This window comes from Cheilinus undulatus, linkage group 20 (assembly GCF_018320785.1).
Source record: "Cheilinus undulatus linkage group 20, ASM1832078v1, whole genome shotgun sequence".
Taxonomy (NCBI): domain Eukaryota; kingdom Metazoa; phylum Chordata; class Actinopteri; order Labriformes; family Labridae; genus Cheilinus; species Cheilinus undulatus.
The window spans coordinates 34,823,277-34,835,697 of record NC_054884.1 but is presented as its reverse complement, the minus strand read 5'-3'; the positions used below and the strand labels follow the sequence as shown (position 1 = coordinate 34,835,697).

General features: G+C 39.8%; 1 protein-coding gene across 1 annotated transcript in view; it reads right to left on the bottom strand.

Moving 5' to 3' along the window:
• tbkbp1 (TBK1 binding protein 1) overlaps positions 1-12,421 on the bottom strand; it is a 75,185-nt gene that overhangs the window by 10,980 nt on the left and 51,784 nt on the right. The window contains exons 8-9 of the mRNA XM_041816000.1: positions 8,891-9,006; positions 1,425-2,215 (exon numbers count right to left, since the gene is read on the bottom strand). Of these exons, the coding sequence (XP_041671934.1) occupies positions 1,425-2,215; positions 8,891-9,006 (907 nt within the window). The remainder of the gene's footprint in view (positions 1-1,424; positions 2,216-8,890; positions 9,007-12,421) is intronic.

The window sequence follows — 12,421 nt, the reverse complement described above, 5'->3', positions numbered from 1 at the left end:
AAGTGGGCCCAGGCCCGGTGACCAGGTGCGGTTTGTTTGCATTCCCACTACCAAAACGAGCCGGACTTTTGGCTCAAGTGCACTCGGATCCGGGACCAGGCCCCTAGTATGAAAGCCACCTTAGATGCAGTTTTTCACAGATTGTTGAACCTCTGCCCATCTTTACTTCTGAGAGACTCTGACATGGGTGTAGCACAGGGGGGAAAAAACGAACTGATTACCCAGGCCCACGGTAGGGAGAGGCCCTTCAGAAGCCTATAATGAAAAGATTTTTTTTTTTTTCTTAGTAATAAGTGTCATTATTGACTCAAAAGCGAATAAATCAGTCAACAGACTTAAATTTGTATCAAACAGGACAGAATAAAATACTGGGGGGGCCCTGCTGCTCCCTGTAAAATGCTCAAATGGTGTTAATTTAACCATATTAAAATATTACTTGTAAATGGAGAAATTATGGTTCAAAAATATATCAAAATGGACAGATATTTGTAAAAATGACATTATTTGTTGCTTGGCTGGCCGGTTAAGGGGGCCCTGTGTTATATTCAGGGGCCCAAAATCCCTAGCTACGCCCCTGGACTCCACCTCTATAAAATGCTCCTTTTATATCTAGTCATATTACTGACCTGTTGCCAATTAACCTTATTAGTTGAAAATGCCCCTTTAGCTGTTTTTCATACCACTTACTTTTACAGGCTTTGTTGCCCTGTCCTTACTTCTATGAGATGTGTTGCTGCAACCAATGCTGCTTAAATGTTTCGGTTATAACATCTGATAAGTTGTTTTTGTTCCATTGCAAATAAATATGAGTTTATGAGATTATCAAATCATTGCATTCTGTTGTATTTATATTTTTGCAGCGCCCCAACTTTTCTGGAATCAGAGTTGTATATGACATATCTGTATCTCAAAATCTGGCTCCTTCACAGGCCTGAAGGGAAACTTATACCATTATAGCAAAGTTTATGGTGGTAATGAGCCACCTCTCCACTGTCAGGCTTGTGTCGTACCTTCTCCTCTGCTACGCTGTAATGTCATGGTGGCTCGATAGCTCATATAGCCTACCTTACCTGAACAACAACCCTAACACAGTATTTTTAATCTACATCATATGTAATCATGCAAACACAAAGTTTTGTCCCATCACCGCCACCATCTGTTGTGTAACAGAGTGGTAAAGGCAGGACTGTGCTACCTTTGTTACAGAAGGTACAGAAGCAGAATGGCGCTCAGCTTGCCCCGGCTAAGCTGACAGCAGAGGTTGTAATAAAGGCATTAGAGCGTTTGTGCAGATGGCAAAGCCTGCAGGAGAGAACGCCCTAACCCTCTAAAGTCCTACACTTGGATCAATAATGAGTGAATTTGTACAATAAGCCTCTATTTCTGTAAAAGGATAAATACATTTACACATTGTTTGAACTCACATTAATTGAAGGCCAGGACTGAGCGTGCTCTGCTGACATGTATCCCGGCTGTGGGTGGCAGGTGAGCGTGTTAGACCTCTGAGGGATGGGGAAGGCCGAGCAGGACGCGGGGCCCCTCATGATGCCACTGGGTACTGCAGAAGAAAGCACTCCTAGTGTCCGTGGTGGGCTGATGGGATGAGGGCAGGTCCACTCCTCCTCATCCTCAGAGGACTGTGGAGGCTGGGGGGCTGGTGTAGAAGGAGGAGGTGGCTCAAAATGCAGATGGGCCACCTCTGAGAGTGGGAACGGCATCTCCCTTGAGTGGCGCATGGATGCCTCCCCGTGGCCTCCGTCTCCTCCTGCGCCTCCTTGATGAGAGGACGGGGAGCCTCTGTGCTGCAGTCCACCATGAGGAGAGCCCACGTGTTGCTGCTGCTGTTTGGTGTAGCCATCGATGTAGGGGCGGGGCTTAGGCAGGGTGGAGACAGGGTCCAGAGAGAAGCGGGGCGGGCACTGGTAAGCAGAGGGGTCGGCAACCTCTGAGTAACTGCGGCGACCCTGGAAGCTGGCCCTCAGGTGCTGACTGGGCGGCCGGCAGGAGTAAGAGGCCGGACCGTCGTTGATGTCCAGCAGCGGGGAGCGGCGGTGCATGTCCGGGGAGAGACGCTGCAGCGACGGGGAACGTCTCTGCTGGATCGGGGAGTGGTGTGGTGGTGGTGGTGGGACGGGAGAATGGCGCTGTGAGATAGGCGAGTGGCGCTGAGATACCGGGGAGTGACGCTGGTGGTGGATGGGAGAGTGGCGCTGGACTGAGGAAACACAGAAAAACAAACATGTTAAAAATACACAGAAGAAGCATTTCTGATGTCAAGAAAGTGTGAGCTTGAGTTGCTATTTTTTACAGGGATACATCCAAGGCTGCCCATAAGTGGAATAGAGGTTAGAGCTTTCTGAGTTCCAGCCAAACTGAGGGGCCCAAGGAGGTCAGCTAAATCATGGTCCACTATCGAGTTAATCTATGATAACCATATTTAACCTGAATAATAACCACTCTTATCAAAGCAACACAAAAAGACTTATTTATTTATGCTGAAGTACAAAATATAGCACTTTCAAAATGTAAACCCATTTTCTTGAACCAGAATTACCTTTTATTTGTAATGTAAATAGAGTGGATTGGAAACACAGAACTGAACCGTTAAAAAAGTGAGGCTGACTTCATAGCGAAGCCATGATGTGTACAAATGTCAGGATACCAGAGAATAAAGTAGATGGAACTGAGGAAACTTTAATTGAAAGCTTATGAAATTAGAAGGCAAACAGTCAAAAATGAGCTAAAGGGGCAAAAGTGGCAGAAATAAGTGATTAAAAGTGTTGAAAGAGTGGCCAAAATTGGTTAAATGTGGCAAAAACTGATTTAAAAGTGGCTTAAGAAATGGGAAGCAAAATGCAGTTGAAAACAGGTAAAAATGTGTTAAATTGGCACGAAGTGTCAAAAATTGTGAAAAGCGGCTAAAATGGGGCAAAAATGGGCTAAAAATGGCAAAGGGGGTAGGTAAAAATGAATGCAAAATGTGTTTTGATTCAGAGAAAATGGCAAAATGGCTTTAATTGGCAAAAGCGGGAAGGTGAAAAGTGGTGAAAAGCAGTTAAAAAGTGGCAAAAATTGGTTATGAGTGGGCTAAAGGGGGCAAAGTTGGCTGTAAGTGACAAAAATGGGAGGTAAAAATGGTGAAAAGTCATAGAAGAAGTGGCAAAGATGGGTTTCAAGTGGCAAAAACTGGCAGAAATACATTCTATGAAGTGGTTAAAGAGTGGCCTTAATAGTTTAAAAAGGCAAAAAAAGGGAGAAAGCTGCAACTATGGGTTAAGAGTGGGAAGTGTCAAAATGGGCAATAAACATGAGAAGCAGTTAAAAAGTGGCAAAAGTGGCCCATTCAGAATGGGTGCCACTGGGTTTGTCAGGGTCCCAGACAATTCTGCTGGCAGGCCTGGTTACACCCCTAGTGTTTCGTATTGGTCCTGGGATGTTTTAGCGTCAAATTAAGATGCAAGGACCTGTTGTCCATCTTTACGTGTAATCAATGAGCATATAACCTGACACACCAGATGGACTTGTTTCACAACTCCATCTGGAAAAGCTTCAATGGGAAATGTTTGATAAAAGGCAGAGGATTTTAAAAAAACTCGGAGTGTGATTGGATGAACGTTCTGTCTGTCATATCTCTACGGGCCAATAAGAGCACCAAAACACGTGACGTAGCTGCTATCTAGCTGCGGGTGAGCAGCTACTGAGGAATAAATGGCTACTATAGACATGGAAGTACTCAACTTTTGTTGTTTTTGAAAAGAAAACAACTTACTGCTGTTATTTGTTCTTCTTTGAATGAAGAAATGTGGTCAAGTTCAGATAAAACTGGCGCTTTAGCAGCATCCATGCTAATCTCTTCCTCCATAACTGCACCAGCTCTTGCTGCTGCTTCTTCACGTCACAACTCTGCCGCGCCAGAAAGTACTGCCCCTTAACTCTGATTGGTCCTGTCACTTTCTAACTGGGCCCAGACGGTTCAGATGGGAGCTCTGCAAGATGGACTCGCCAGTGAGAAACAAGGAAACGGGCGTATCCATCTGCTTTGCAAGGTTATGAGCATATGCACAAAACCAGATCCATGCAGGAGATGATTTACAGATCTGGATTAGTTAAACTTGAAAAACTGCAGGCAGGTGTCCAATTGTAGGTGTCATTTTCACTGTCCTCAAACTTCTAGCTATGTAGTGTTGTAAGACGGGACACACCAACATTTAGTACTGAAACAGCTCCATAAATGTAGCTGCTGACATTTCCAAGCAGAGAAAAATGTCACTTGTTCTCTTCTCCAGCATGAGGGAACCTTTTTTTTGTTATTTGACATTTTAAACTGATTCTAATCATCTCATCTGAAGTTGTTTGCGGCTCCTTTTACAAAATCGACCATCTCTCAGATGTGTCACTGCGATATTAATTTAGCAGAAATGCATGTTCCGCTTTGTTTTCATAAAAAGACTGAGATCTGCATGAGTACAGTGGTACTGTTTTGTGCAATTACAAGGCATGCTGATGAGTCAGTCACCGCTTTGGCTCCACTTCCCATATCAAAGAGGAAACATCATTCACGGCCTGTTTGTTGAGGTGTTAAAAAGGAGGGGGCGTTTGTGCTCTGAAACTCTCTGAACGAGGAGGAAACAGTCGATCAGGACCGTTTGGTTCAGGCTCCTTTTTTTCAGAAAAACACCCAGGAGACATTTTAGGACTGCATGCAAACTCCCATTTCTCCTTTTATTATTTCAGCAAAAGTATTTGTTTGGTTAGAGATTGCCGAGAGGCATCAAATCACTCCAGTGATCATGTATCTAATTAAACAGAAGAGTCATTAAAGCCACATTTTTATATTAATGTGACACAACACAACCTCGGGGTAAAGTATTTTAATTTAGGCTTTTTTTTCCCTGCATAAAAAGACACGTTAATCATGGAGTCATGCTGCATAATTTTCAAGTTTGTATCATCAACAGCTCAGATAAAACACAGCATGTGGAGCCTCTGTGTTTGATGATTGGAGATGCAACACTGTGAGGAAGGAAGAGATAGGAGCTGCTGCTGCTGAACGCCTGTACAGTTTACTCCACATCATCTCTGAGTTTCTTTCTTACTCATTAAAATGAGACTACTCAACCTCCTGAGACCTGAGTTTTGGTTTGGACTGGAGTTTTAGTTTCCCTTACTTATTTGAAGTTAGTATTACCTGGTAAGTTTAAAAGCTCAGCCTGGTCTTTGAACAGGAAGTAATTTTTTTTCATCCAAAAATGATTTCCACAAATCTTCTGAAGGTCCTGTTTCTGCAGAAAATACATTCCTGGACTGGTAATAGAGCATATGTATTGGCCAGCTATTAGGATTTTTCAGTCAGTAAGAAATAGTGTCAGTCATTGAGAGAGGGATGTTTGAGTCATTTCTAATTTTTATTTCAATGATGGATCAAAAGATATGGTTAATGCCAAGCAAGAACAATATTCCATCTAAAAGTTCTGGAAATGTTCCTTTCCAAAATCCACACAGATTCCCTTAAATTTATAAGAAATATATATATATATATATATATATATATATATAAAAACACTGTTTAAGTTCTTAGATTATTCAAGTATGCAATAAAAATTATCCCAAAATGTCTCGAAATATTCCCAGTGAAACTTTATTGTACAGCCTTAACATTCTGATAAACATTCCCTCAAATTCCACAGAAAATTCCCTGAAACAAGTTCCCTGAATCCCCATAAGAATTATTAAAAAATTTCAAAGGAGCCTTCTTCCCTAAAATATCCAGATCAAACTCCCCGAATTTACAAATAATTCCCATATTCTTATGAAAATTCCCCCAACTATCCCCCAAAAATGATCAAATTTCCAAAAATATCTTTTAGATTCCCCCAAATTTCTGTTAAAATGCCTAGAATTTCCAAACAGCTCCCCCGGACATTCATACAGATTTCTCAAATTCCCATAAAACTCCCCAAAATATACAAACATATTCTCAAAAATTTCAATGGAATTTCAAATTTCAGATACTTGAAACTTGAAGTGATTTTCCCAAAATATATACAAACTAATTCCCTAAAATTTCCATAAAATTTTTGAAAATTCCAAAGACCCCCACACCTAAAAAAAATACCAATCACATTATCCAAAATGTATAAATAATTTCTAATATTTTATTAAAATAAAATTGAAAAATTTCAAAGCAAATATATGAAAAAATCTCTAATTAAATTCCTGAAAATATCAAACAAATTTCCCAAGTTCCAAACAATTTCCCCCAAAACATCAAACTAATTTCCTAATTTCCCACGAAATTTCAAAAAACCTTTAAAAGTAAATTTCTCCTCAAACTCCCAGTGATACTCTTCAAAGCATACAAACAAATCCACCCAAATTTCAATGTAATTTCACATGCAAAATACTTAAAACATTCCAAGCAAATTCCCTCAAACAGCCAAACAAATTTCCTGAAATTTCTATAATAATTCAACAAAATTTTAAAGCACCGCCTCACCCCCTTGCCAAAGAACTCCCAATCAAATTCCCCTTAGTGGACATTCTGTACAATAATTTCAAAACTTGCACCACCATAAATGATTTAAATGTTGTAGGAAAACCCAGATTCAATGCCCTCATATGAAGATGCAGGGTCTTAGTTCAGGGTCTCAGGAGGTTAAAGAACCAAGTTTTTAAATGAACAAATATTGAAGAATGCATGATAACTTTATCTTTTTTCATCTCTTTAGTCTTCCTTATTTGCAGCGTACTTGTGTTTTTAAATGTTTGTCTTGAAGGGCAAATGGAGCATTTTTAACCACTAACTTCACACCATCACATTTCTCACGGCGGCAGATAGTTAGCTGAAACTGCATCAAAATGATGCAAAAGCATGGCCAGGTAAAATGTGCAGAGAGAAATCATTTCTTCTTAAAATGTTAGAGCATGTTTTATCGAGTGCAAACTACCAGCATGAGTCTTAGAAGCTCTGAATATTCTATATTATATTCACAAAAATTAAGACAGAAGTTGGTAATTAAAATAACTAACAGTCCTCTAGCAGGTCTGAGTGGAGTGTTATGAGAAAATAATCAAAAACACAACAAAAACACACCAGTTTTGAGCACTTTTACTTTACATAAGAGTTGAAACACTTCACTACTTCGACAGTGAAGTGTTTCGATCTTCTGTTTCTAAACAGCTGAGAGATTTTGTGCATAAAATCTTTTTTTTAAAAGATTTTTGTAAATGCCATTTTTATGAAGGACAGTGAACAGAGGCATAAGCAGGGAAAATTTAGCTCAGGTAATATTTATTTCTTTATTGATCTAATATTTTTAATTTACTTTGCAAGTGACCCATTTTCTTTTACTTATGATTTAATGAGTTTTACTAAATTATCAAATTTCAAAGCATTATTCATGAATATCTGATCATGTTTGTGATGCTGTTGATGTTTCAGATGTCTTGTTTGTGGCTCTTAAAAGCACTTGGAGTTGCTGTTTGCATGACTGCTTGATTAAAATAATTACCTTGCCTTAATAAGCCATTACTCCTACATTACTGCTACATTACTATTACTACTCCTCCTACTTTTAATACCAATGAAACAGGGCTAAATGTTAAGAGAAGAAAAAGGAAATTGCAATATTTACTCTTGCTGTGAAATATTTTATACTTTGAACGAAAAAAGAACTCTATACCTGGTAAATAGAGAAACTTTTTTAATATACATGTATTAAGTTTTTAGTTAAACAGTAATATTTTGTCTTGTTTGAGCCCCCTCCTTTCATCACATACGGCAGCGCTGACTCTGACACACACCAGGAGGAAGAAGAGAAAGTAAAGATGCAGCTTTTTCCTCTCTGTGTTGTGTGTTATTGTGTTAATTACTTCCTCAACAATTTGGAATGATGTTTAAGGTTACATTTAGTCATCATGATCAGCCCTGTGAGTGGAGCTCTATAGAAACAAAGCTCACTGTATCAAACTGCAGTGACTCACACGTGCAGCTGTAAAGTGAACTATCAGCAGCAAGTCTGGACTGTAAATGCTGTCAAAGCCTTGGTGAACATCAGGATGTGGAACTGCTGATGGCAGGAACACACTCACCTAAAATCAGCCTCATGTAAAACCAGAGATTGACAAACCTTATTCCAAAAAAGTTGGGGCGCTGTGTAAAACAGAATGCAATGATTATCAAATCTCATAAACCCATATTTAACTCACAATAGATCATAAACATATCAGAAACCGAGACATTTTACCCTTCTGTGAAAAATATTTGCTCATTTTGAATCTGATGGCAGCAACACATCTCAAAAAGGTAGGGACAGGGCAACAAAGGCTGGTAAAGTGAGTGGTACTAAATGGTTCACTAATCTGCAAAAAACTACGTCTAAAAATTGTGGAACAATTTCAGACAAATGTTCCTCAAGTAACACTGCACAGCCTATAGATATCCCACCATTTACAGTCCATAATATCAAAAACAGATTCAGAGAATCTGGAGAAATCTCTGTGAAAAGGACAAAGCTGAAGGCCAGTATTGGATGCTCTGGATCTTGGGGCCCTCTGGCAGACCTGCATTAAACACTGGTCTCTTCACTTCCTAGACTGTCGTTAAAAGAAGAGGGGATGCTACACAGTGGTGAACATGGCCCTGTCCCTGCTTTTTGGGATTTTTAAAATGAGCTAATATTTTGCATAAAATGGTAAATTATCTCAGTTTTGACATAAAATATGTTGTTTATGTTCTACTGTGAATAAAATACGGGTTTGTGAGTTTTGACAATCATTGTATCTGTTTTTAATTTACATTTCACATAGCACCCCAACTTTTTTGAAATTGGGGTTGTATAACCCTTGAATATGAAATATTTGACTCCACACTGTTACTGTTGATGCAAACCTGGACTAGCCTGCTCCTGTGAGGCTTTCCTCAGGATCTCCGTCTGCTTGGAGCTCAGAGCTTGGAGGCGTCCCAGCTCTTCTGTTAGCTCCGTGTAGGCCAGAGCCAGGTTCACCCTGCAGGAAGAGAGGCAAATGATGTCATTATCATAATGTCACAACAGAAGATTACATTAGAGGTATGTTAATGCACAACTACGGCATGCTTAATCACCATAATGTAAACAGTTATAGCCTCCTCTATGATATATGACACTACAGCTGATCTGCATCTCCTCCTTTAAGTAAATGAGCCTCACAGATCAGGCCGGCTAATTGAGAGGCTTTTTTATTTTTAGGGTGCAAGTCACAGCGCATAATTGAAGTGCATGAAATCACACCATTTCATGCAGGATGTGTCATGACTCTCTCCAGGGCCGCGCTGACAGAGCAGCTCTATTTCAAGAGCCATAAACAAGAGGGGTCGCTTTACATGCTTCTCTGCCTTTTCACCATGGCAACGAGCTGACTTTGTCTCCAATCATTAGCTTTATCTAAATCTCACAACATAAATTACTGTCAGGCTATCGTTACTTACAAGAAGATGTAAAGAAAATAAAGGAGAGATATTTACAGTCTGTGGTCATGAGCAGACGCTCAGATAGTGTAGGCTGCTTGATAACTGAGCTTAAACTCAGATCAAGACATGTAACTCTGCTTCATCACTGCCAGCTGCCCTCAAAATCTGATTACAGGCAGCTTATCTGAAATGTTGAACCGGTTTTTCTAAACTCCTCAGAGCTGATCTGAAATGCACTCATCCCAGCACTGACGGTGTGAGATTAGACGAGTTAGGTGAGAGTAGAAACCTGCACATCTTAGCTGAAATCTGATGAGATAATCGGCTATCGTGCCAGTGGGAGTAATGCCTCATAAAAACAAATGAGCAGCTTGGAGGGGAGAGAAACACGCATGCACGCAAGTTTTGTGTGCAAACATACCCCATTTACAAATGGTGCTATACTAATATAGTTATTATTATTTTTTTTATTATTATTTGCATCTGGTTTTATTTATAAAAAAGCATTTATATCTTACTAAATGTTATCATTGCAATGCTAACAGACATGAGGGGTTGAAGTGCTTCTGCTTGGAGCGAGACAGTCACAGCCCACTTGGTTTTATTATCCAGGAAATAAAAATCAACAAATACTCCAGCAATTAGCCTGAGCCCTGACCTTACGATGAACTCTCACTAGAGCCTGGCTGCCTGGCTCTGTACCAGAGGGGAGACAGAAGTCTGGGGTTAAATTTACTGTCTTCTGACACAAAGTTTGCTCCTCACTTTACAGGAACTTTAAAATGTTTTGGCATTTGACAATGCATTTCCTGGTCTTTTCAGGCACTACTTCATCTGTATTTGCTCTTGCCTGTCTTGTGTGTTACTTTTATGGTCAAGAAGTTGCTCTGAAAGTTCTGTTTTTTTGCACCATTACCCTTGAAAAACCTCCCCTGTGGACCTTAAAATACTGTGTATCTTTTCTTGTCTTTAGGTTTCTTTACTTATCTGTGCAAATTTATTTCTTTAAAATCTTTACGTTTGATTTTGCCTTGGGTGCTGGTGTAGCTTAGATGGTAGAGCAGGCACTCTTATACAGAAGTTGGCCCCGCCAAACTGGGGCCCATAAAGGAGATCATGTCCCATGGGTTACTGAGGATAAAGTAGAAAAAATTGGCAAAATTGTTGAAAATTGGTAGTCAAAAAGTAAAAAAAAGAAGGTTAAAAGAGGCATAATTGAGCAAAGAATGGGTAAAAGAGGAAAAAATGGGTCAAATTAGGCAGAGATGGTGAAAAACATGGGGGGAAAAGTGGCTAAAAGATTGCAAAAATTGATTACAGGAGTCAAAAATAGGACAAATATTGTCTAAAAGTTGCAAAAATGTTTAAAAAATGTACAAAATGTGGCGAAAATTGGTTTAAAGTGGCAAATATTGGGTTAGTGAGGCAAAAAGTGGAAAAAAATGGCAAAGTTGCAAAAAATGGCAGCTAAAGTTGCAAAAATATAGGTTAAAAGTGGCAAAATTGGGCAAAAAGTGGGTTGAAAGAGGCAAAACTTGGTCAAATGAAGCAGCAGTGGGTGAAACCACATGGAAAGGTGGCAAAAATGTGTTAAAAGTTGCAAGAATAAGTCATTTTAACATCAGAACCCTGATAAGTTGACACACCTTTCAGCTCTAAATGACCTAACTGTTAGCCAGGATACTAGCACCAATGCTACTAATCCAACACACACGCATTGATTTCATCACTAAAATACAACTGGGACGGGCCCATTCTCTGTTTTTTTCAGGGGCCCAGCCAGGTCTGTGGGATGGCCTGGCTCGAGATAAGCAGGAAGCAGCATCAAAGCAGCTTGGTGACTTTTCAAAGCTTGGTCATGGTCAGCTGCAACTACAGCTAACATAAAACGTAAGGAAATTAGTATTTGGTTGATTATTTCTTCAGTCCATAGCAACAGCAGGATCAGCTGTTTGGAATTGGCAGAGAAAATTTGGCAATTTTTCATGGGTGCAACCCACACTCAGCTCTGCTGCCCATCCCATAAATACATGCTCCTTACAAATGTGGCACCATTTAAAAGTAAATAAACAGACTTTAAACAGTGTAGGATTAATGCCAAAAAGCCTTGTTACAACAAAGACATAATCTACCAAACACTAATTTCCTTACTTTTTGTGCTAACTTTATCTTCATGATTATTAGATACAAGAAAAGATGAACTTGAAGCACAAGGCCATGCAACACCAAAAAGAAGCAAAACAACACTTTTGTCTCCTTCCAGCCTCGGGGAATCAAACATACTGACTAATAATCTAAAATATGTTAAGAAGCAACCTTGCACACTGACTACACTGAGTCATCTCACTTGTGTGTAGGCCCACTGCTTAGACTAACGCTGAATATTAAATATTTTGTTTTATTATGACACACTAATCTTTCTAAACTCCATTGTGATACTTTTTACAATTAACACTCCTGTAACACAGATTTATCTAAAGTGAAATTGCATAAAGCTTCAGACCCCATTTCAAGGAAGTGAGGTGTTTCCAAATAAAGCTGAATGTTACTCAGAACTTCCACTGTTTGCTCTGTTTATGCAGCTTGCCTACTTTGTTTTCCACTGACCTGCTCTGACTCAGACAGAGTGGGGGATCAAACCCCTCAAACATCCTCCATCTTTAGAGAAAACATCCCTCTTTGTGGCTGAGATTCAAGGTCATCCAAGCTAAAACTGTCGGCTCCCTATTTGTGGCTTTGGGTGAAAACGAGCAGAAACATTGAGGATGAAATAGCAGAAATAGTCCGGTTACTTACTGTCATGGTGGGCAGAGCTTGCAGCCTCATCTCTCTAGCATTTTTCTAATTTACCCTCACTTCTCCCCGGTTAGTCTCATCTCTGCACGCCTTCTGTCTTTCTAAGCATAAAGTGAATTAAGTGAGACTTTTACATTCGTGCAGCTCTTCCTTTTCACACGTCTCACTTTTTGTCTT